Source organism: Coregonus clupeaformis, chromosome 15 (assembly GCF_020615455.1).
Source record: "Coregonus clupeaformis isolate EN_2021a chromosome 15, ASM2061545v1, whole genome shotgun sequence".
Lineage (NCBI taxonomy): Eukaryota > Metazoa > Chordata > Actinopteri > Salmoniformes > Salmonidae > Coregonus > Coregonus clupeaformis.
In genome coordinates, this window is record NC_059206.1 from 3,163,483 (window position 1) to 3,186,061 (window position 22,579).

At 43.0% G+C, this 22,579-nt stretch overlaps 1 protein-coding gene across 1 annotated transcript; it reads left to right on the forward strand.

The window, feature by feature from the left end:
• The first annotated feature begins 48 nt into the window (after window positions 1–48).
• gnsb (glucosamine (N-acetyl)-6-sulfatase (Sanfilippo disease IIID), b) lies at window positions 49–20,797 on the forward strand. Its single transcript, XM_041897726.2, has 12 exons — window positions 49–615; window positions 1,228–1,287; window positions 1,460–1,663; window positions 2,861–2,926; window positions 3,031–3,129; window positions 16,713–16,963; window positions 17,117–17,235; window positions 17,521–17,624; window positions 17,746–17,847; window positions 18,004–18,114; window positions 18,335–18,442; window positions 20,264–20,797. The coding sequence occupies exons 1-12, from the start codon at window positions 436–438 to the stop codon at window positions 20,414–20,416; spliced, it is 1,557 nt and encodes a 518-aa protein (XP_041753660.2). The 5' UTR covers window positions 49–435; the 3' UTR covers window positions 20,417–20,797.
• The last annotated feature ends 1,782 nt before the right edge of the window (window positions 20,798–22,579 follow it).

Sequence of the window (22,579 nt, forward strand, 5' to 3'; positions counted from 1 at the left end):
AATAGAGCAAAAATAGTATACAGAAATGTTGACCAAACTGTTACAGCTGTTTTAAGACTAATCATCAACTTAAACACTCCGCGCTAGACTCCTTTACAATGATGTTTGCAATTTGTGAATCGTTATAAGAACACTTTTGTGGAATTTCAAGCAAGCTGACACATTTCCTTGGTATTCATCTAAAACACCACACCACCAGCGACTTAAAGTCCTCCTCAATCGAGTGAAAAAAAGGTGATCATATGATCATTAGCTGGTTACTTCCTCAAACTTTCTCAGACGTCCCGTCCCTTCCCTTGTGCTCAGGAGCAGTGTGACTTGCATTCTGTCCGTCCCCGTCCCCTGTCCATAGGTGTTTTCGTATGTACATTATTTCGCCTATTGCAGGAAACGAAACCACCGAACTATAACAGTGGAGCGGTAGCCAGCGAACTCATGGCAAGTTCGGAGGCAAGAACTGGACAAAAGAAGCGACAACGAACACCGAATGGGGGTGTGCGCGCAGCATTGTTTCTCGCGCTGTTTACCTGCACGCTCAGGTGTTCGGAATGCAAAAAACCGAGCAATATCGTCCTGATTTTAGCCGATGATCAGGATGTGTACCTCGGGGGAATGGTGAGTAATTCTAGTTTGGCTGGGTTTGTTTAAGAACTAAATCGAGTACGTTTTGTGCGTAAATCAAACGTATTAATGTATATTAAAACTGTATAACGTGTAGGCTAATATAATTGTGGTGGTCCCCTGCTATAGCCAGGCCTATAGTTGTTGTTATGGTGGGCTGACGGTGTTTTGAACTGAGGAAAACTTGCTTGACCCACTCACTGCCATTCTCATATCCTACTTTCCATACGTACATTACGTGGCTAAAGGCCTATACGTTGAGGCAGAAGCCAATCACATTATACTACAAACAGTAGCCAACGTTGTAGCAGTGACATTGCACAAAGTCAAAACCATGGTCAATATATAGGCTTTAGGACTGTCCTTATCTTTTCTATCTTATGATCATCATGTTACATGCTTCTTGTGTCCTGTAGTCTATTAAAAGTATGAGAAATGAGCCACGGAATGTTTCATCATTTCATATCAACCTGGACCCAAACAGGATGTCTAATATTTTTTCTTCTTCCTAGTATCGTTTCAGATTAAACAAAAGTGTTTGTATGTAAGGTTTCATGTTGAGATAAAATAAACCACTTCTTCATTTTGTGCTTCTCGGATCCACAGACCCCTATGAAGAAAACCAAAGTCTTGATTGGAGATGCTGGAGCCACCTTTTCAAATGCTGTGAGTACCGAACAGCTTCACATCAACAACATGGTCCTCGAACCTGCAACTGTCAGTCAGTCGAACACCTAAGCCATTACACTGAGGTCCCAATTGCTGGAGTTTCACTGAGGTTTTGAGATGTCCCTAATCTCTCCCCTCTACTTCTTTTTCCCTCCCTCTCTCTCTCCAGTTCACGGCGACCCCGCTGTGTTGTCCCAGTAGGAGTAGTATCCTAACGGGGCAGTACCCCCATAACCACGCAGTGAGGAACAACTCCCTGGATGGGAACTGCTCCAGCCCCCTGTGGCAGAAAGGACCAGAGACCACGGCCTTCCCGGTCTATCTCAGCAAACAGCAGTACCAGACCTTCTACGCCGGGAAGTATCTCAACCAGGTAACACACACACTAGGGCTGGGAATTGCCAGGGACCTCACGATACAATATTATCATGATACTTAGGTGCCGATACGATATGTATTGCCGTTTTCACGATTCTGTATGTATTGCGATTGGATACTGCGATTTGATGTGCCAAACATATTACTCTTATGTCTGCTGCAGAGAAACGAGAAGGCATGAGAAAATGAGTTTTGTTCAGTCATGGAAATAAAAGTGCTGAAAACCTGTTGGCTCACTATTTAAAAAGAAGATTGAGAACAAGATATAGATGAAAAAGTTTTGGCGCAGGTACAGCCGACAAGCGCTAGCTAACGCTTCCTAGCAAAAATAAGTGTGTGTGTGTGTGTATATATATATATATATATATATATATACAAAAATAATATGCCATTTAGCAGATGCTTTTATCCAAAGTAACTTACAGTCATGTGTGCATAAATTTTTACGTATGGGTGGTCCCAGGGATCGAACCCACTACCCTGGCGTTACAAGCGCCATGCTCTACCAATTGAGCTACAGAGGACTATATATATATATATATATTAGTACAAATCGATAATTGGAGTCAAAGTATCGATATAATATTGCGATATGTAACTGTTCAGATTTTTTTCGCTCCATCTCTCACACACACACACAGTACACTGCTGACATGCAATGTGACTGTGCATGTCATCATGTCATGCTTCCCTAGCTGTTAATTGATGTGGTCATATAATCTGTGCATAAGTCTACCAATGCTTCTTCCTCTTTTCTCCTGGACATGCTGATGTGTCATGTCATAATAATCTGGTTGTTCACCATGCTCAACCTGAGTTAGGCTAACTTCTGCGAAGATTATCAGATCTATGAATCACCTCAACTTCCAAACTGTATTAACAGCTCTTTATTATAGAAAAAGTAGTAAATATGTGCAAATTCTTGTGGTCAAATCAGTCTCTTTTTGGCTTCATGCAGTTACTTCCCCAGATCCGTCTGTAGTGTCATCAAGTTAGTCTGTCTGTCTGTTCCCAGATCTGTCTATTGTGTGTCTAGTCTGTTTGTACTTCACATCGGAGTTGGGGTCAATTCCATTCAGTTAGGAACATTTGGACTTTCTGAATTTACTGGAATTGAAATGGAATTGACCCCAACCCTGCTTCACATGTGTCTGTCTGTAGCACTATGTCACGTGTTCCTCTCTCTCCTCAGTACGGGAAGAAGGAAACAGGGAATGTTGGCTATGTTCCCCCAGGCTGGGACCAATGGCATGCACTGGTAAGTCCTGTACAGACACACAGACACACGTGATATATTGGTGCATGATGATGATGTCACAGCTGTGTTGATGCTTTTGTGTGTGTGTGTGTGTGACGTTGCAGATGGGGAACTCTCAGTACTACAACTACACTCTGTCAGTCAACGGTAAAGAGGAGAAGCATGGAGACAATTATGAAAAAGACTACCTCACAGACCTCATAGTAAGCCCTCAACCCATACAACTGTGTGGGTGTGTGTCCTGTGTGGGTGTGTGTCCTGTGTGGGTGTGTGTCCTGTGTGGGTGTGTGTCCTGTGTGTGGGTGTGTGTCCTGTGTGTGGGTGTGTGTCCTGTTTGTGTCCTGTGTGTGGGTGTGTGTCCTGTGTGTGGGTGTGTGTTTGCCTTTCTCCTTCTATTCAGTCTGGTCTCTTTGTTACTGAAGCTACAGTGTGTATTTAACACAGCTGCTGCCCAGTTGTTAAGAACCCCTGTAATATTTAATGCAGTATAACCCCTGTGATATATAATGCAGTAGAACCCCTGTGATATATAATGCAGTATAACCCCTGTGATATATAATGCAGTAGAACCCCTGTGATATTTAATGCAGTAGAACCCCTGTAATATATAATGCAGTAAAACCCCTGTGATATATAATGCAGTAGAACCCCTGTAATATATAATGCAGTATAACCCCTGTGATATATAATGCAGTAGAGCCCCTGTGATATTTAATGCAGTAGAACCCCTGTGATATATAATGCAGTAGAGCCCCTGTGATATATAATGCAGTATAACCCCTGTGATATATAATGCAGTAGAGCCCCTGTGATATTTAATGCAGTAGAACCCCTGTGATATATAATGCAGTAGAGCCCCTGTGGTATATAATGCAGTATAACCCCTGTGATATATAATGCAGTAGAGCCCCTGTGATATTTAATGCAGTAGAACCCCTGTGATATATAATGCAGTAGAACCCCTGTAATATATAATGCAGTAGAACCCCTGTAATATATAATGCAGTAGAACCCCTGTGATATATTATGCAGTATAAGCCCTGTGATATATAATGCAGTAGAACCCCTGTGATATATTATGCAGTATAACCCATGTGATATATAATGCAGTAGAACCCCTGTAATATATAATGCAGTAGAACCCCTGTAATATATAATGCAGTAGAACCCCTGTGATATATTATGCAGTATAAGCCCTGTGATATATAATGCAGTATAAGCCCTGTGATATATTATGCAGTATAACCCATGTGATATATAATGCAGTATAACCCCTGTGATATTTAATGCAGTAGAGCCCCTGTGATATTTAATGCAGTAGAGCCCCTGTGATATTTAATGCAGTAGAGCCCCTGTGATATTTAATGCAGTAGAACCCCTGTGATATATGATGCAATAGAACCCCTGTGATATATGATGCAATAGAACCCCTGTGATATATGATGCAGTAGAACCCCTGTGATATTTAATGCAGTAGAACCCCTGTGATATGATGCCGTAGAACCCCTGTGATATGATGCCGTAGAACCCCTGTGATATATGTTGCTGTAGGACCCCTGTGATATGATGCCATAGAACCCCAGTGAGAGATGATGCCGTAGAACCCCAGTGAGATATGATGCCGTAGAACCCCAGTGAGATATGATGCCGTAGAACCCCAGTGAGATATGATGCCGTAGAACCCCAGTGAGATATGATGCCGTAGAACCCCTGTGATATATGATGCCGTAGAACCCCTGTGATATATGATGCAGTAGAACCCCTGTGATATATGCCATAGAACCCTTGTGAGATATGCCGTAGAACCCCCGTGATATATGATGCTGTAGATCCCCTGTGAGATATGATGCAGTAGAACCCCTGTGATATATGCCATAAAACCCTTGTGAGATATGCCGTAGAACCCCCGTGATATATGATGCTGTAGATCCCCTGTGAGATATGATGCAGTAGAACCCTTGTGAGATATGATGCAGTAGAACCCTTGTGAGATATGCCGTAGAACCCCCGTGATATATGATGCTGTAGATCCCCTGTGATATATGATGCCGTAGAACCCCTGTGATATATGATGCTGTAGATCCCCTGTGAGATATGATGCAGTAGAACCCTTGTGAGATATGATGCCGTAGCTGATGTCTTATTGATGCCGGTGTTCTATCCAGGGTCATTCTTCAGTGTGTTTGATCAGCAGCAGCTGCATACCCTTTTTGATGACACATACAGAGATCACTTCCCTGAGAGGAATGTAGATTCTCAGAGAGGAGCTTTGCTTACTTGGACACTTTACACATTACACAGAGGATAGCAAAACCTGTCCTTCTCCAAACACGTATTGTACATACAGTACACATACATATGTCAAAATGTTTATTTTACATAACGTTTCACCAAAGAGCAAACATCTTACAAGGTAAGCTTCAATTTGGTCTGTGTTTGAGCTATAGCTACATGGGGGGTATGAAATTAATCCTTAGGTTGGTAGGAACAAATCTTATCTGATGATGTATCGCTAATGGCAACATCGAATGTCCACCAAGTGACTATCTTTGCGCATAAAAAATATGTTGCCTGCTTACGCGCTGTAGGCATCCATTACACAGGGGATTGGCTACTATGGCACCTTGACAGTCTTGTAGCCAATGAGATAAGCTTTCCAGGGATATGCAGTTGACCTGGGTGGGACAAAGCGAGGCCTAGAACCTTTTATGCGTAATGTGAACTGTTGATACCTGGCTCAGAGACAAGACGCACCGAACACGCTACATTACATTGTAAACAGATTTCATCGCTTTAATTTAATCGCTTTAGCATAAAAGATGGCTTCTCAAGGGGGGGGGGGAAGGTAAAAACGAAGAATATCGAACAGGAAGCTAAAAAGGCAGCTTTGAATAAGTATACCGACATGGAAGCTTTGAATAAAATACTGGTCGGACTCGGATCAGGAGAGCGATTTGGACAACGAGGATTTCGACTTGGCCGACACAAATTGCTCTCTAGAAGGATTGGATCCACTTAGATCTGTAAGTACAATTATTTTCATGACTTTATATAGCTAATTTACTGTATGTATTTCGTTTTTTATACAGTGAGGGAAAAAGTAATTTGATCCCCTTCTGATTTTGTACGTTTGCCCACTGACGAAGACATGATCAGTCTATAATTTTAATGGTAGGTTTATTTGAACAGTGAGAGACAGAATAACAAAACAAAAATCAAGAAAAACGCATGTCAAAAATGTTATAAATTGATTTGCATTTTAATGAGGGAAATAAGTATTTGACCCCTCTGCAAAACATGACTTAGTACTTGGTGGCAAAACCCTTGTTGGCAATCACAGAGGTCAGACGTTTCTTGTAGTTGGCCACCAGGTTTGCACACATCTCAGGAGGGATTTTGTCCCACTCCTCTTTGCAGATCTTCTCCAAGTCATTAAGGTTTCGAGGCTGACGTTTGTCAACTCGAACCTTCAGCTCCCTCCACAGATTTTCTATGGGATTAAGGTCTGGAGACTGGCTAGGCCACTCCAGGATCTTAATGTGCTTCTTCTTGAGCCACTCCTTTGTTGCCTTGGCCGTCCACAACCCATTTTCAATGCCCTGGCTGAGGGAAGGAGGTTCTCACCCAAGATTTGACGGTACATGGCCCTGTCCATCATCCCTTTGATGCGGTGAAGTTGTCCTGTCCCCTTAGCAGAAAAACACCCCCAAACATAATGTTTCCACCTCCATGTTTGATGGTGGGGATGGTGTTCTTGGGGTCATAGGCAGCATTCCTCCTCCTCCAAACACGGCGAGTTGAGTTGATGCCAAAGAGCTCGATTTTGGTCTCATCTGACCACAACACTTTCACCCAGTTCTCCTCTGAATCATTCAGATGTTCATTGGCAAACTTCAGACGGCCCTGTATATGTGCTTTCTTGAGCAGGGGGACCTTGCGGGCGCTGCAGGATTTCAGTCCTTCACGGCGTAGTGTGTTACCAATTGTTTTCTTGGTGACTATGGTCCCAGCTGCCTTGAGATCATTGACAAGATCCTCCCGTGTAGTTCTGGGATGATTCCTCACCGTTCTCATGATCATTGCAACTCCACGAGGTGAGATCTTGCATGGAGCCCCAGGCCGAGGGAGATTGGCAGTTATTTTGTGTTTCTTCCTTTTGCGAATAATCGCACCAACTGTTGTCACCTTCTCACCAAGTTGCTTGGCGATGGTCTTATAGCCCATTCCAGCCTTGTGTAGGTCTACAACCTTGGAGAGCTCTTTGGTCTTGGCCATGGTGGAGAGTTTGGAATCTGATTGATTGCTACTGTGGACATGGTCTTTTATACAGGTAACAAGCTGAGATTAGGAGGTCTCCCTTTAAGAGTGTGTTCCTAATCTCAGCTCGTTACCTGTATAAAAGACACCTGGGAGCCAGAAATCTTTCTGAATGAGAGGGGGTCAAATAATTATTTCCCTCATTAAAATGCAAATCAATTTATAACATTTTTGACATGCGTTTTTCTGGATTTTTTTGTTATTCTGTCTCTCACTGTTCAAATAAACCTACCATTAAAATTATAGACTGATCATTTCTTTGTCAGTGGGCAAACGTACAAAATCAGCAGGGGATCAAATACTTTTTTCCCTCACTGTATGTTGTCTGCATTTTGTGCTTTGGATTTTGTTTACATAGGCCTATGTAACAAGTCATTTCAATGTTATATAATTCCAAAGTAGTTATTGGCTATGTTTCATATTAGTTCACTGTTCTAAGTTTCATCCTTGTAACTTTGGAGAGGCCACTAAACTCTTATGGCCATTGTTTATTTGTGGTTCTCAGCTCTGCCTTTGTCTCCAAAGTGTTACTGTTTGCATGTGTGTGTGCTTCACACCTATGTGAGTGACTGTACAGATAAAGTTTAGTCTTGCTGTTTTTACTTGACAGAAATGTCGTTTTGTAAATGTAGTAAACTATAAATCTGTGTGTATTACGACAATATATCCCTTTATTTTATTCACTACAGAGTGAAGGATGCAGAGGATTTGGATGATAATGTTTGGGAGCCACCCCTCCCCAGCAAGCGCCCCCGCCGGTCAAGGTCTTCACCCCCCACTGCTATTTTAATCACCCTGTCTGATGGTTCTACATCCACTTTTCATAGACCTCTTGAAAAAGAACATAGGGGCTTGTGGCACCATTCGTCCTAACAGAATGGGTTTCCTCAAGACCAAGGTAAACCACATGACAAAGACAGGGGAGAGGGGCTTGTCGTCCTAACAGAATGGGTTTCCCCAAGACCAAGGTAAACCACATGACAAAGACAGCGGAGAGGGGGACCATACGTTGGATCAGGACTAACAAGCTGCTTTTTGTGAAATGGAAGGACACTAGGGAAGTAACCATGCTCACCACACAGCATAAGGCATTCAATAACAACCATGTCTCAAGGAGGGTGAAAAGGGAAGAATGTCCCCGTTTATGTGAAGGACCACAATTTTTTTTTATTTTTTTTTTATTTAACCTTTATTTAACCAGGTAAGCCAGTTGAGAACAAGTTCTCATTTACAACTGCGACCTGGCCAAGATAAAGCAAAGCAGTGCGATAAAAACAACAATACAGAGTTACATATGGGGTAAAACAAAACATAAAGTCAAAAAAATACAACAGAAATTATGTATACAGTGTGTGCAAATGTAGCAAATTATGGAGGTAAGGCAATAAATAGGCCATAGTGCAAAATAATTACGATTAGTATTAACACTGGAATGATAGATGTGCAAGAGATGATGTGCAAATAGAGATACTGGGGTGCAAATGAGCAAAATAAATAACAATATGGGGATGAGGTAGTTGGGTGGGCTAATTTCAGATGGGCTGTGTACAGGTGCAGTGATCGGTAAGGTGCTCTGACAACTGATGCTTAAAGTTAGTGAGGGAGATAAGAGTATCAGCTTCAGAGATTTTTGCAATTCGTTCCAGTCATTGGCACCAGAGAACTGGAAGGAATGGCGGCCAAAGGAGGTGTTGGCTTTGGGGATGACCAGTGAGATATACCTGCTGGAGCGCATACTACGTGTGGGTGTTGCTATGGTGACCAATGATCTAAGATAAGGCAGGGATTTGCCTAGCAGTGATTTATAGATTACCTGGAGCCAGTGGGTTTGGCGACGAATATGTAGTGAGGACCAGCCAACAAGAGCGTACAGGTCACAGTGGTGGGTAGTATATGGGGCTTTGGTGACAAAACGGATGGCACTGTGATAGACTGGGTCAGACCCGCCGAGAGTAGTGATTCTAGTCGGGTGGGTGGGTGCCAGCAGCGTTCAATTGAAATGCCAGCATGGGGGGATGTCGACCTATCTGATGCTCTGATAGGCTACTACCAGGTCGTCCACAAGACCAGGAAGTGGTATAAGACTTTTTTTTTACCACTTTGTGGACATTGCGACAGTAAATGCTTTCATTCGCCACAAGCAGATGGCCAAAGCAAAAGGTCAAACCCCTCTCTCCCAGTTCGCCTTCCGAGAGCAGCTGGTGTTGGAAATGGCTGAATTGGGGGCCCATAGCAACCTCACAACCATCACAAGATCCCCCGCTCAAGGTGAGCGCCACTATCCAACACACATGCCAAAAGACAAAAGGAAGAACTGCAAGCATTGCACAGAACACAGGTGGGGGGAAAAAGGGGGAAATGCCAGATGACGACATTCACAAGCTACGGTGAATGTGAAATCTAATCATCTACACCTGGGATGTAAAACGAACACGAATGCCATTTGTAAATAGTTCAGCTTATTTCTATTTTTGCGCCTTTTTTAGTGAAGGACACGTGTAACCAAGTTGGTGTTTGATAAGATTATTTTTTTTAAAATGTATATCTGTTGCTTTTATATTGTTTTTGTAAACAGTTTGTTTTGTATGTGGGACCAATACTTTGGATATGCCTAGGCTAAACGTTCAGGCACTTTGGAGAGGTTGAAAAAACACTTGGATATCCCCTGTATGTCCCCCGACACCACCACAATGTTTGAGAGAGATTGGTGTTGTACAAATTTAGTTTTTATAGTGAACAATAACTTGTAGGCACATCCAGTGTGCAAAAACAGTGCAACTACCACCTTCGGACACTTAGGAGAGGTGGAAAGGACATTTGAATTTACCCTGGATACCCAATAACATCACCACAATGTTTGAGTGAGGTTGATATGCTAGAAATTGTGTTTTTATACTGAACAAATAGCATTTAGGGATTTCAAATATGTAATAGCACTGGAATTATCTAATTTACAGACATATGCCACTTTGGAGAGGTTTAGGGACACTTGGAAACGTCCCATGACCACACCTGACACCGCTTACTAAACCATCTGCCCATTTCTAGTAGTTAGGTTTATCAATCCCATTTTTTTTATTCTACTATTGTTCACATGTTGTAGAAGCCATCTGATTTGTTTCCAGCTCTGGGCATCAATAATTCACTTATAGCTTGTCAATGAAAGATGTCTTTCAAAATAAATAATATTATTTTGTGTGTGCTTGATCTTGTGTATTCTGAACTATGTAAGGGTGTATGCACCACAGGAGGTTGGTGGCACCTTAATTGGGGAGGACGGGGTTATGGTAATGGCGGAAGCGGCATTAGTGAAATGGTATCAAATATATCAAAGACATAGTTTCCATGTGTTTTAATGCGCTCTGTTCCAGCCATTATTATGAGCCATCCTCCCCTCAGCAGTCTCCACTGGTATGCAAGCACACTCGTTCGATTCGCCTACCCGAACTCGGCAGGTAGCATAGCTTAGGAAGGTCGCTGGTTCGAATCCCCGAGCCGGCAAAGTGGAGCAAGGCAAGGCAGTTAACCCCCAACAGAAACTGCTCCCTGGGCGCCAATGACATGGACGTCAATTAAGGCAACCCCCCGCACCTCTCTGATTCAGAGAGGTTAAATGCGGAAGACACATTTCGGTTGAATGCATTCAGTTGTGCAACTGACTAAGTATCCCCTTTACCCCTAATGAGCAACAGACGGTTGCCACAGCCTGTTAGGAAAGAAAAACGTTGTCCATAGTGTGAAAATTAACCTTTAGCTTTATACAGTTAAATACTTAAAAAATATTGAAACATCACGACAACCTACGTGTACCTTACCTGTACGTTACCTTACCTGTATCTTACGTTACTTGTATCTTACCTGTACCATACCCCACTGTGCCTTATTTTTTGTGTGTATTTTATTACGGATCCCATTAGGCAATTACATATAAAACAGTACATCACGTTATTACACACTACTCTACCACAACATATCTACAATACATTTACATTTTAGTCATTTAGCAGACGCTCTTATCCAGAGCGACTTACAGGAGCAATTAGGGTTAAGTGCCTTGCTCAATGGCACATCGACAGATTTTTCACCTAGTCGGCTCAGGGATTAGAACCAGCGACCTTTCGGTTACTGGCACTACGCTCTTAACCACTAAGCTACCTGCCGCCATAAAAAATCCATAATGTAGCAATATTACAATGTACGTGTGTAGAGTGACTGTGTCTCTTCACAGTCCACGTTGTTCCATAAGGTGTATTTGTATCTGTTTAAAAAAACAACTAATCTGATTTTACTGCTTGCATGAGTTACTTGATGTGGAATAGAGTTATTTGCTGCTCTGTTCTAGGCCAACTGTAATTTGCCTATGTCCCTCTTTATGGCACTTGATCATATGACCGGGCAGTAGTCCAGGTGTGACAAAACTAGGACCTGTAGGACTTGTTTTGTTGATAGCGTTGTCAAGAAAGCAGAGCAGGACTTTATTATGGACAGACCTCTCCCCATTTTAGCTACCGTTGCATCAATATGTTTTGACCATGACCATTTCCAATCCAGGGTTACACCAAGCAGTATAGTCTCCTCCAATTTACTCCATTTCCACATTATTCATTACAAGATTTAGTTGAGGTTTATAGTTTAGTGAATGATTTGTCCCAAATACAATGCTTTTAGTTTTTTGAAACATTTAGGACCAGCTTATTGAACAGTTAATGAAATGGCTACACTGACTATTTACATTGACCCCCTTTATTAGATATGTTTTTAATTCGGGAAAATGCAAGGTATTGATGGCAATGTTTTGTTTTGGTGGGGATTCCGTCTCTCGCATTCTTCCTTCTCTCGCGTGCCTTTACTTCTCACAAGGGAACAACCAAACTCTATCTGTGCAGCTTTGAATGTTGCTAGGTTTCTCGTGGGTGTTGTTTTGCACCAAGTTTGGTGTGGATAAAAAGGATGCCTGACTCTACCTAGATTATGTTGCTAGGTTTCTCGTGGGTGTTGTTTGGCGTGGATAAAAAGGATGCCTGACTCTACCTAGATTGTGTTGGAGAGGCTTCCATTAAAAAACACCCTCTGTGTTCTGTTAGATGGGTAACACAATATAGCAGCAGATGTAACGTCTTATCAGCAGCAGATTATGATCAATAATGTCAAAAGCTGCACTGAAGTCTAACTAAACAGCTCCCACAATCAATTTCCTTCAGCCAATCATCAGTCATTAGTGTAAGTGCCATACATGTTGAGTGCCCTTCCCTATAAGCGTGCTGAAAATCTGTTGTTAGTTTCTTTACTGTGAAATAGCATTGTATCTGGTCAAACCAATATTTTCCAAAAGTTTACTAAGGGTTTGTAACAGGCTGATTGGTCAGCTGTTTGAGCCAGTAAAGGGTGCTTTGCTATTCTTGGGTAGTGGAATGACTTTTGCTTCCCTCCAGGTCTGAGGGCACACACTTTCCTGTAGGCTTAGATTAAAGAGATTGCAAATAGGAGTGGTAATACAGTCCGCTATCATCTTCAGTCATTTTCCATCCAAGTTGTCAGACCCAGGTTGCTTGCCATTGTTGATAGACAAAAAAAAAATCACCTCTTCCATACTCACTTTACGGAATTCAAAATTACAATGCTTGTCTTTCATAATTTGGTCAGTTATGCATGTAGGTTCAGAATTAGTTGTTGGCATGTCATGCCTAAATTTACTAATCTTGCCAATGAAAAGGTAGCTATCTGGAGCAGTTACCTCACCCGTACCAAAATTGCAAAAAATGCAGTTTCTTTATTTTGCATATTGTGTGTAGTTAATGAGTGATTATTCTATCAGCAGTATTCTCCTTACCTATGTGTGTCTGCATGTATATCCCACCCCTGGTTATGCAACTTGGTAAACGTTCTGCTTGGCTTGCACTTTGAGAGGGTGAAACATTGTCTTAACCCATGGTGAATCAGCTCCACTGCTACTTTACTTTAAAGCTCATGTTCTCTGTTTACAGTTTGTGTCAGTTTAACTGCGTTTATGTATGTAAAACGCCTGTTACTTACAAATGTCAATGAACGGATTTTGAACTTGTATGTAAGAGTTTGGTAGTATGTAGATGGGTTAGCTGACAATGTCACGAAAATGATGCACACGCTTAAATGGGGAAGAAGTCTGTGAGTTGTTGTGATTCTGGGTGGCCAGATAGTTACCAACATTGACAAACAACTGCCATGTGGGGAATCATAGTTTAATCTTGTTTTTAATACAGTGAGGGAAAAAAGTATTTGATCCCCTGCTGATTTTGTATGTTTGCCCACTGACAAAGAAATGATCAGTCTATAATTTTAATGGTAGGTTTATTTGAAAAGTGAGAGACAGAATAACAACAAAAAAATCCAGAAAAACGCATGTCAAAAAAATGTTTATGAGGGAAATAAGTATTTGACCCCCTCTCAATCAGAAAGATTTCTAGCTCCCAGGTGTCTTTTATACAGGTAACGAGCTGAGATTAGGAGCACACTCTTAAAGGGAGTGCTCCTAATCTCAGTTTGTTACCTGTATAAAAGACACCTGTCCACAGAAGCAATCAACCAATCAGATTCCAAACTCTCCACCATGGCCAAGACCAAAGAGCTCTCCAAGGATGTCAGGGACAAGATTGTAGACCTACACAAGGCTGGAATGGGCTACAAGACCATCGCCAAGCAGCTTGGTGAGAAGGTGATAACAGTTGGTGCGATTATTCGCAAATGGAAGAAACACAAAATAACTGTCAATCTCCCTCGGCCTGGGGCTCCATGCAAGATCTCACCTCGTGGAGTTGTAATGATCATGAGAACGGTGAGGAATCAGCCCAGAACTACACGGGAGGATCTTGTCAATGATCTCAAGGCAGCTGGGACCATAGTCACCAAGAAAACAATTGGTAACACAGTACGCTGTGAAGGACTGAAATCCTGCAGCGCCCGCTAGGTCCCCCTGCTCAAGAAAGCACATATACAGGCCCGTCTGAAGTTTGCCAATGAACATCTGAATGATTCAGATGAGAACTGGGTGAAAGTGTTGTGGTCAGATGAGACCAAAATTGAGATCTTTGGCATCAACTCAACGTGTTTGGAGGAGGAGGAATGCTGCCTATGACCTCAAGAACACCATCCCCACCGTCAAACATGGAGGTGGAAACATTATGCTTTGGGGGTGTTTTTCTGCTAAGGGGACAGGACAACTTCACCGCATCGAAGGGACGATGGACGGGGCCATGTACCGTCAAATCTTGGGTGAGAACCTCATTCTCTCAGCCAGGGCATTGAAATTGGGTCATGGATGGGTATTCCAGCATGACAATGACCCAAAACACACGGCCAAGGCAACAAAGGAGTGGCTCAAGAAGAAGCACATTAAGGTCCTGGAATGGCCTAGCCAGTCTCCAGACCTTAATCCCATAGAAAATCTGCGGAGGGAGTTGGAAGGTTTGATTTGCCAAACGTCAGCCTCGAAACCTTAATGACTTGGAGAAGATCTGCAAAGAGGAGTGAGACAAAATCCCTCCTGATATGTGTGCAAACCTGGTGGCCAACTACAAGAAACGTCTGACCTCTGTGATTGCCAACAAGGGTTTTGCCACCAAGTACTAAGTCATGTTTTGCAGAGTGGTCAAATACTTATTTCCCTCATTAAAATGCAAATCAATTAGTTTTTCTGGATTTTGTTTATGTTCTTCTGTCTCTCACTGTTCAAATTAACCTACCATTAAAATTATAGACTGATCATGTCTTTGTCAGTGGGCAAACGTACAAAATCAGCAGGGGATCAAATACTTTTTTCCCTCACTGTACCATGTCTTGTTTGGAGGTGTTTTTACTGATTTCATGTCAATGCTAATAATGCAAAAAATGTGCTAGCTAACCAACAACTGTAACAATGTGTTTGAGACATCAAGTGATCATTGTGCAGATGTATTTATCTTTTCAATAACCATTGGAGATGAAATATAGTTTACATGTCAACAACCCAGTCTGTTATTTAAAACAATCCATATGCTGCATGACAAGTCGGAAACAGAGATACCTTATTTACATAAGTATTCAGACCCTTTGCTATGAGACTTGAAATTGAGCTCAGGTGCATCCTGTTTCCATTGATCATCCTTGATGTTTCTACAACTTGATTGGAGTCCACCTGTGGTAAATTCAATTGATTGGACATGATTTGGAAAGGCACACACCTGTCTATATAAGGTCCCACAGTTGACAGTGCATGTCAGAGCAAAAACCAAGCCATGAGGTCGAAGGAATTGTCCGTAGAGCTCCGAGACAGGATTGTGTCGAGGCACAGATCTGAGGAAGGGTAGTAAAAAATGTCTGCAGCATTGAAGGTCCCCAAGAACACAGTGGCCTCCCTCATTCTTAAATGGAAGACATTTGGAACCAGCAAGACTCTTCCTAGAGCTGGCCGCCCGGCCAAACTGAGCAATCGGGGGAGAAGGGCCTTGATCAGAGAGGTGACCAAGAGCCTGATGGTCACTCTGACAGAGCTCCAGAGTTCCTCTCTGGAGATGGGAGAACCTTCCAGAAGGACAACCATCTCTGCAGCACTCCACCAATCAGGCCTTTATGGTAGAGTGGCCAGACGGAAGCCACTCCTCAGTAAAAGGCATATGACAGCCCGCTTGCAGTTTGCCAAAAGGCACCTAAAGGACTCTCAGACCATGAGAAACAAGATTCTCTGGTCTGATGAAACCAAGATTGAACTCTTTGGCCTGAATGCCATGCGTCACATCTGGTGGAAACCTGGCACAATCCCTACAGTGAAGCAATGTGTGGGAGCATCATGCTGTGGGGATGTTTTTCAGCGGCAGCGACTGGGAGGCTAGTCGGGATCGAGGCAAAGATGAATGGAGCAAAGTACAGAGAGATCCTTGAAGAACCTGCTCCAGAGCGCTCAGGACCTCAGACTTGGGCGAAGGTTCACCTTCCAACAGGACAATGACCCTAAGCACACAGCAAGACAATGCAGGACTGTATGGATATTTAGCAGAGATGTTCATTTAGTAGCTATTTAGTGTTAACATACATTTATGAAGCATAATGTTGTTTTGCCAGCACCATGCTCCAACACACTGAGCCATCTGAACCAGTACTAGGACCAGAACTAAGCCTGTAATATTTCACTGATGTGTTGCGCAACTCACCACTTGTCTTCGTTCCAACTCCTCCAGTTAATTACGGTCTGGTTTTGTTTTATCCCGCCACCACTCAAACACCCTATTGTCTCTGAATGCCTGAGAAGAGTTTTGTCTCGATGTTCCAAAAATATATTTCCCCAGTCTTGTTTGGGTTCTAACTGCTATAAGTTACAGGTTTTAGTTTAGTTTTTCATATAACAAAAGCTCATCTGGCTGTGTTGTGATTATAAGGATTTGATTAAAGCACCTGATTTAAACTTTGCTCTCTCTTTAATATTATCTCTTTCCACTCCCTCTCTCCTTCGTCTCTCCAGTTGAACAGATCTCTCCATTTCCTGGATGACAGGAGTCCCCAGCGTCCGTTCTTCATCATGTTGTCCCCTCCCGCCCCTCACTCCCCCTGGACCGCCGCCCCTCAGTACGAGAAAAACTTTGTAGATGTCAAAGCCCCCCGGGATGGTAGCTTTGACAAACCTGGGAAGGATAAACACTGGTTGTTGCGCCAGCCTAGCAACCCCATGCCCAGCACCTCCCTGAACTTCCTGGATAGCGCCTACAGGAAAAGGTACAACAGCCAATCAAATCATCCCTATAAACTTTTCTTCTCAATCACTCTTCTCCATCACAATAAACCTCATAATAGTCACCTGGATACAATTGTAGCAAAATACTAACATTATTTTCATGTAATGGTTGTAATTCCCCTCCCGTCCTGCAGGTGGCAGACCCTGCTGTCAGTGGACGACATGGTGGAGGCGCTGGTCAAGAAACTAGAAGAGCTGAAGGAGCTCAACAACACCTACATCTTCTACACTTCTGACAACGGCTACCACACCGGTAAGTGTGGGTGTATGAGTCTCTATCTGCCTGTCTATATTTGGTATCTGTTTGTTTCACACCTGCAGTGACCTCCTTCCTGTGGTTGATGTAACAGTTCAACTTCACAGCTCGACTTCACAACAAACAGACCCCTAGTATCACCTTCACATTTGTCAGATTATTAAAAGCTACGTTTGGGAAACGTAATGAAATCCCCAGTTTTCTGTATCAGGATATGTCACCACTTTCAACAGAAGTGTTCTATAGTAAGGTATTCTGTGCCTTGTGTTCTCTCTCTCCCAGGTCAATTCTCTCTGCCCATTGATAAGAGACAATTGTATGAGTTTGATATCAGGATCCCTCTCATGGTGCGTGGGCCAGGCATCAAACCTAAACAGACACTCCTGGTGAGTCCCTGGCTCCATTGATTAATCAATCTATCAATCCAGTTATTATCCATCAACCACCCATCCATGCTTTCATTCCACTTTTCCATCCATACTTATCTATGTGTGTGTCTTCCTCCAGGCCCCGGTGTTGAACATAGACCTGGCTCCCACTTTTCTAGACATCTCAGGGCTCAACCTCTCCTTCGTCAATATGGACGGACAGTCCTTCCTCTCTCAGATGGTGAGCTAGATGTCTGTCTATTTCTTCCTCTGTCTTTTATCTGGGAGTGTTTGGATGGACGTCCTTCCTCTCCGATGGTCAATTAGGCTACTTATTGTTCTCTCTGTCCATTTATCGTCTGTGTCTGTCTGTCCATCTGACTCTGTCTCTTTGTAGGCCCCTGAGCTGCGTAACGGTACAGCTCGCCCCTACTTCCTGGTAGAGTACACAGGAGAGGGACACCTTGACCCCGACCCCGCCTGCCCTAAACTGGGCCCTGGTGTGTCGGTGAGTTACCCCTTTACACCACCCTTATTACCACTTACAATGAACTATTATAATTCACCTGTTCCCCTACCCGTATCCTCCATCACCATTACTCTTACCTCCACCATCATTGGCCTGACTCTTTTTAGTACAGGATTACTGTAGTCGAGGCAATAGTCCCACTGAAGTGCATCTCTGTCTTGGAGGATTACAAAATGTCTCTCTGTCTTCTCCTCTCCAGCAATGTTTCCCAGACTGTGTGTGTGAGGACGCCTACAACAACACCTATGCCTGTGTTAGGACCCTGGTCGAACACAACCTGCAGTACTGCGAGTTTGCAGACAGTGAGGTGTGTGGGCGGGCATGTGCATTTGTCATGTTTTTATGACTTATAGTAGCTGTTTTGTCTGTGTTAGTAATTTTATGCAGAGCCATATATGTACAGACTGTATATGGCTCTGTTTATGTACCGTTTTAAATTAACTTTGGAAGTGTACAGTCGTGGTCAAAAGTTTTGAGAATGACAAGTATTGGTCTCCACAAAGTTTGCTGCTTCAGTGTTTTTAGATATTTTTGTCAGATGTTACTAGGGTATACTGAAGTATAATTAGAAGCATTCCATAAGTGTCAAAGGCTTTTATTGACAATTACATTAAATTTATGCAAAGAGTCAATATTTGCAGTGCTGACCCTTCTTTTTCAAGACCACTGCAATCCGCCCTGGCATGCTGTCAATTAACTTCTGGGCCACATCCTGACTGATGGCAGCCCATTCTTGCATAATCAATGCTTGGAGTTTGTCAGAATTTGTGGGGTTTTGTTTATCCACCCGCCTCTTGAGGATTGACCACAAGTTCTCAATGGGATTAAGGTCTGGGGAGTTTCCTGGCCATGGACCCAAAATGTTGATATTTTGTTCCCTGAGCCACTTAGTTATCACTTTTGCCTTATGGCAAGGTGCTCCATCATGCTGGAAAAGGCATTGTTCATCACCAAACTGTTCTTGGATGGTTGGGAGAAGTTGTTCTCGGAGGATGTGTTGGTACCATTCTTTATTCATGGCTGTGTTCTTAGGCAAAATTGTGAGTGAGCCCACTCCCTTAGCTGAGAAGCAACCCCACACATGAATGGTCTCAGGATGCTTTACTGTTGGCATTTTACATTTACATCATTTAGCAGACGCTCTTATCCAGAGCAACTTACAGGACTGATGGTAGCGCTCACCTTGTCTTCTCCGGACAAGCTTTTTTCTGGATGCCCCAAACAATCGGAAAGGGGATTCATCAGAGAAAATGACTTTACCCCAGTCCTCAGCAGTCCAATCCCTGTACCTTTTGCAGAATATCAGTCTGTCCCTGATGTTTTTCCTGGAGAGAAGTGGCTTCCTCGCTGCCCTTCTTGACACCAGGCCATCCTCCAAAAGTTTTCGCCACACTGTGCGTGCAGATGCACTCACACCTGCCTGCTGCCATTCCTGAGCAAGCTCTGCACTGGTGGTGCCCTGATCCCGCAGCTGACTTTCTTGGGCGCCCTGAAGCCTTCTTCACAACAATTGAACCTCTCTACTTGAAGTTCTTGATGATCCGATAAATGGTTGATTTAGGTGCAATCTTACTTACCCTTTTTGTGCAAAGCAATGATGACGGCATGTGTTTCCTTGCAGGTAACCATGGTTAACAGAGGAAGAACAATGATTTCAAGCACCACCCTCCTTTTAAAGCTTCCAGTCTGTTATTCTAACTCAATCAGCATGACAGAGTGATCTCCAGCCTTGTCCTCGTCAACACACTTACCTGTGTTAACGAGAGAATCACTGACATGATGTCAGCTGGTCCATTTGTGGCAGGGCTGAAATGCAGTGGAAATGTTTTTTGGGGATTAAGTTCATTTTCATGACAAAAACGGACTTTGCAATTCATCTGATCACTCTTCATAACATTCTGGAGTATATGCAAATTGCCATCATAAAAACTGAGGCAGCAGACTTTGTGAAAATTAATATTTGTGTCATTCTCAAAACGTTTGACCACGACTGTACTACCTAGCTTATTTGGTATGTTGTCTTGTTTCTATGGATTTTAATGAGTAATTTACCTCTCAATCTCTGTTTTCTCTCTCTCCGCTCTCTCTCTCTCTCTCTCTCTCTCTCGCTTTTTCTCTCTCACCGCAGTCATTTGTGGAGGTATATAACTTGACCTCTGACCCCCACCAATTGGAGAACATCGTTAAGAAGGTTGACCCCACCCTCCTCCAGGCCATGAACCAACGGCTGATCAAGCTGCAGTCATGCGAGGGCGACAGCTGCCGCGACACCAAGAAATAACCTATCACACTGCAGGCTGGGCGGGACCATAGCCCAGTGCTGACATCCAATCCCAAATTGACCCCGCTTATCCATATGCAACCAAATGTAGATCTGAAAGGTATTAACAAAATGGCAATGCGCTTTTTTGAGATGGCATACGAAATGCCTCAAAAGCAGTAGGTGATGGTCGGGAGGTGTATCTGTGACCACGATGTTGGACACCATCAGAGGTTTTCCCAAAGCACGGCTCATATCAATATGGCTGCCAATGTTAAGAAAATCCCCTTTAGAATGTGAAAATAAGGTCCACTTTGATAGATTTGGCATATATATATTATTTTTTTGTCATTTAGCAGTCGCTCTTATCCAGAGCGACTTACAGTTAGTGAGTGCATACATTATTATAAAAAATAAAAAAAATCATACCCCCCGTGGGAATCGAACCCACAACCCTGGCGTTGCAAACCCTGCCGGCCATTCCCTCCCCTACCCTGGACAAATTGTGCGCCGCCCCATTGGTCTCCTGGTCGCGGCCGGCTATGACAGAGCCTGGATTCTAACCAGGATCTCTAGTGGCACAGCTATGCAGTGCCTTAGACCACTGCGCCACTCGGGAGGCCAATAATAATAATAATATTCACCAGATTGCTTGTTGCATATTGCTCCTTTCAGATCTACACAAGTGATTAGGAGCGGGGGATAGAGAGGTCGATTTGGGATTGGACAAAGTTGTCTGAGTAGAATTAGCATAGTGAGCACTGTTCTACCTGAACCGTGCTGATGTTTCACTCTGTGGGTGGACTAACCCTAACCCTCTACCTACCCTCAGCCCATCCACATACTATGAAGTTATTGTGTTGGCAGACATGTTGCACTGTATAGACTCCTTGGGTGCGTTCCAGAGACACATTTTCCATGCAGATAATAATAATTTGGTGGGTGCTTATATTTGTCCTATTTCACACATTGTATTATACGCATGTGTGAATTGGAATTTAAGGAACCACATCAATGTTCTAATAATAATATATATGCACAAAATGAGTACCTGGAATGCACTCTTTATCATGATTATGTTCTTTATATCTGAGTACAGGGTCTGGCATCCAATCAGAACCTTTTTCTCACCAGCCAGAGCCAATCAAAAGTCAGTGTCATAACCCCAGAAAGGAAGAGGTTGCAATGGCAATGTAGAGGTTTTGACCCAATTTAGCCCAAGGTTTACCGGAGTATGATGAAGTTGTCCCTAGACACTGATCTCAGGTTTACCCCTCCATGCTTTAAGATTTGGTTAAGTTAAACTGATCCTAGGTCTGTGCCCAAGGCAAACTTTACCATCAATCCCATTTAGCCTACCTGCCTTTCCCCCTGCTTTATGGTTTGTTCACATTGCGGGTGGCAAATTAGCTACTTCTTTCCCAATTGAATGACTTCCCTGTTTTGCCACTCGCTGTATGTATGGAGCAGAAGGAAGAGGAGAGCTGTGTTTGCCACTCGCTGTATGTATGGAGCAGAAGGAAGAGGAGAGCTGTGTTTGCCACTCGCTGTATGTATGGAGCAGAAGGAAGAGGAGAGCTGTGTTTTACATTTTAGTCTATGAGCACTTTTACAGGGAAAGAGTGTGAAGACTGAATGAGCCTGTTCCTTCAGAATGTGAGCCCAGAGGACAAGTGGTATTTGTCCTATCTTTGCTGTTTGTGTGACTCCAAGCCTGCCTTGCAATAAGCTGTACTTTCTGCCATTAGTGTGCACTTGTTGACTTCCCTTTGTGGATTTCAAAGGAAATTACTGGTATTATAAGACATTAACTCCCTTTAGTCCATGTCTATACTGATCCAATGGTTTTAAATGTATGGGGAGGAGTGTACAAGTGCACTTTAGAAGAAAGAATGGATTGTGATGCAGGCGAAGAGTCTGTGAGAGAATGTAAACTTTAGTCGTCTGTGAAGTTTACTGTCGGTGTAAACAAGATTTATCACTCAATGTTCCCAAAATGTTGTACAATCTGAGTATTAACCATTACAGTAGCCATGACACATTTTTCAAAAGAAATCAAGAGGGACATTTTCCTAGATGTAGAACAGACATGTTATATGCATGTGGAATTGTTTTCAAATCGTTTTGAAAAATGAATGTGGCCTTACGGACAGGAATATATCACTGATATTTAAGGGAATTTTT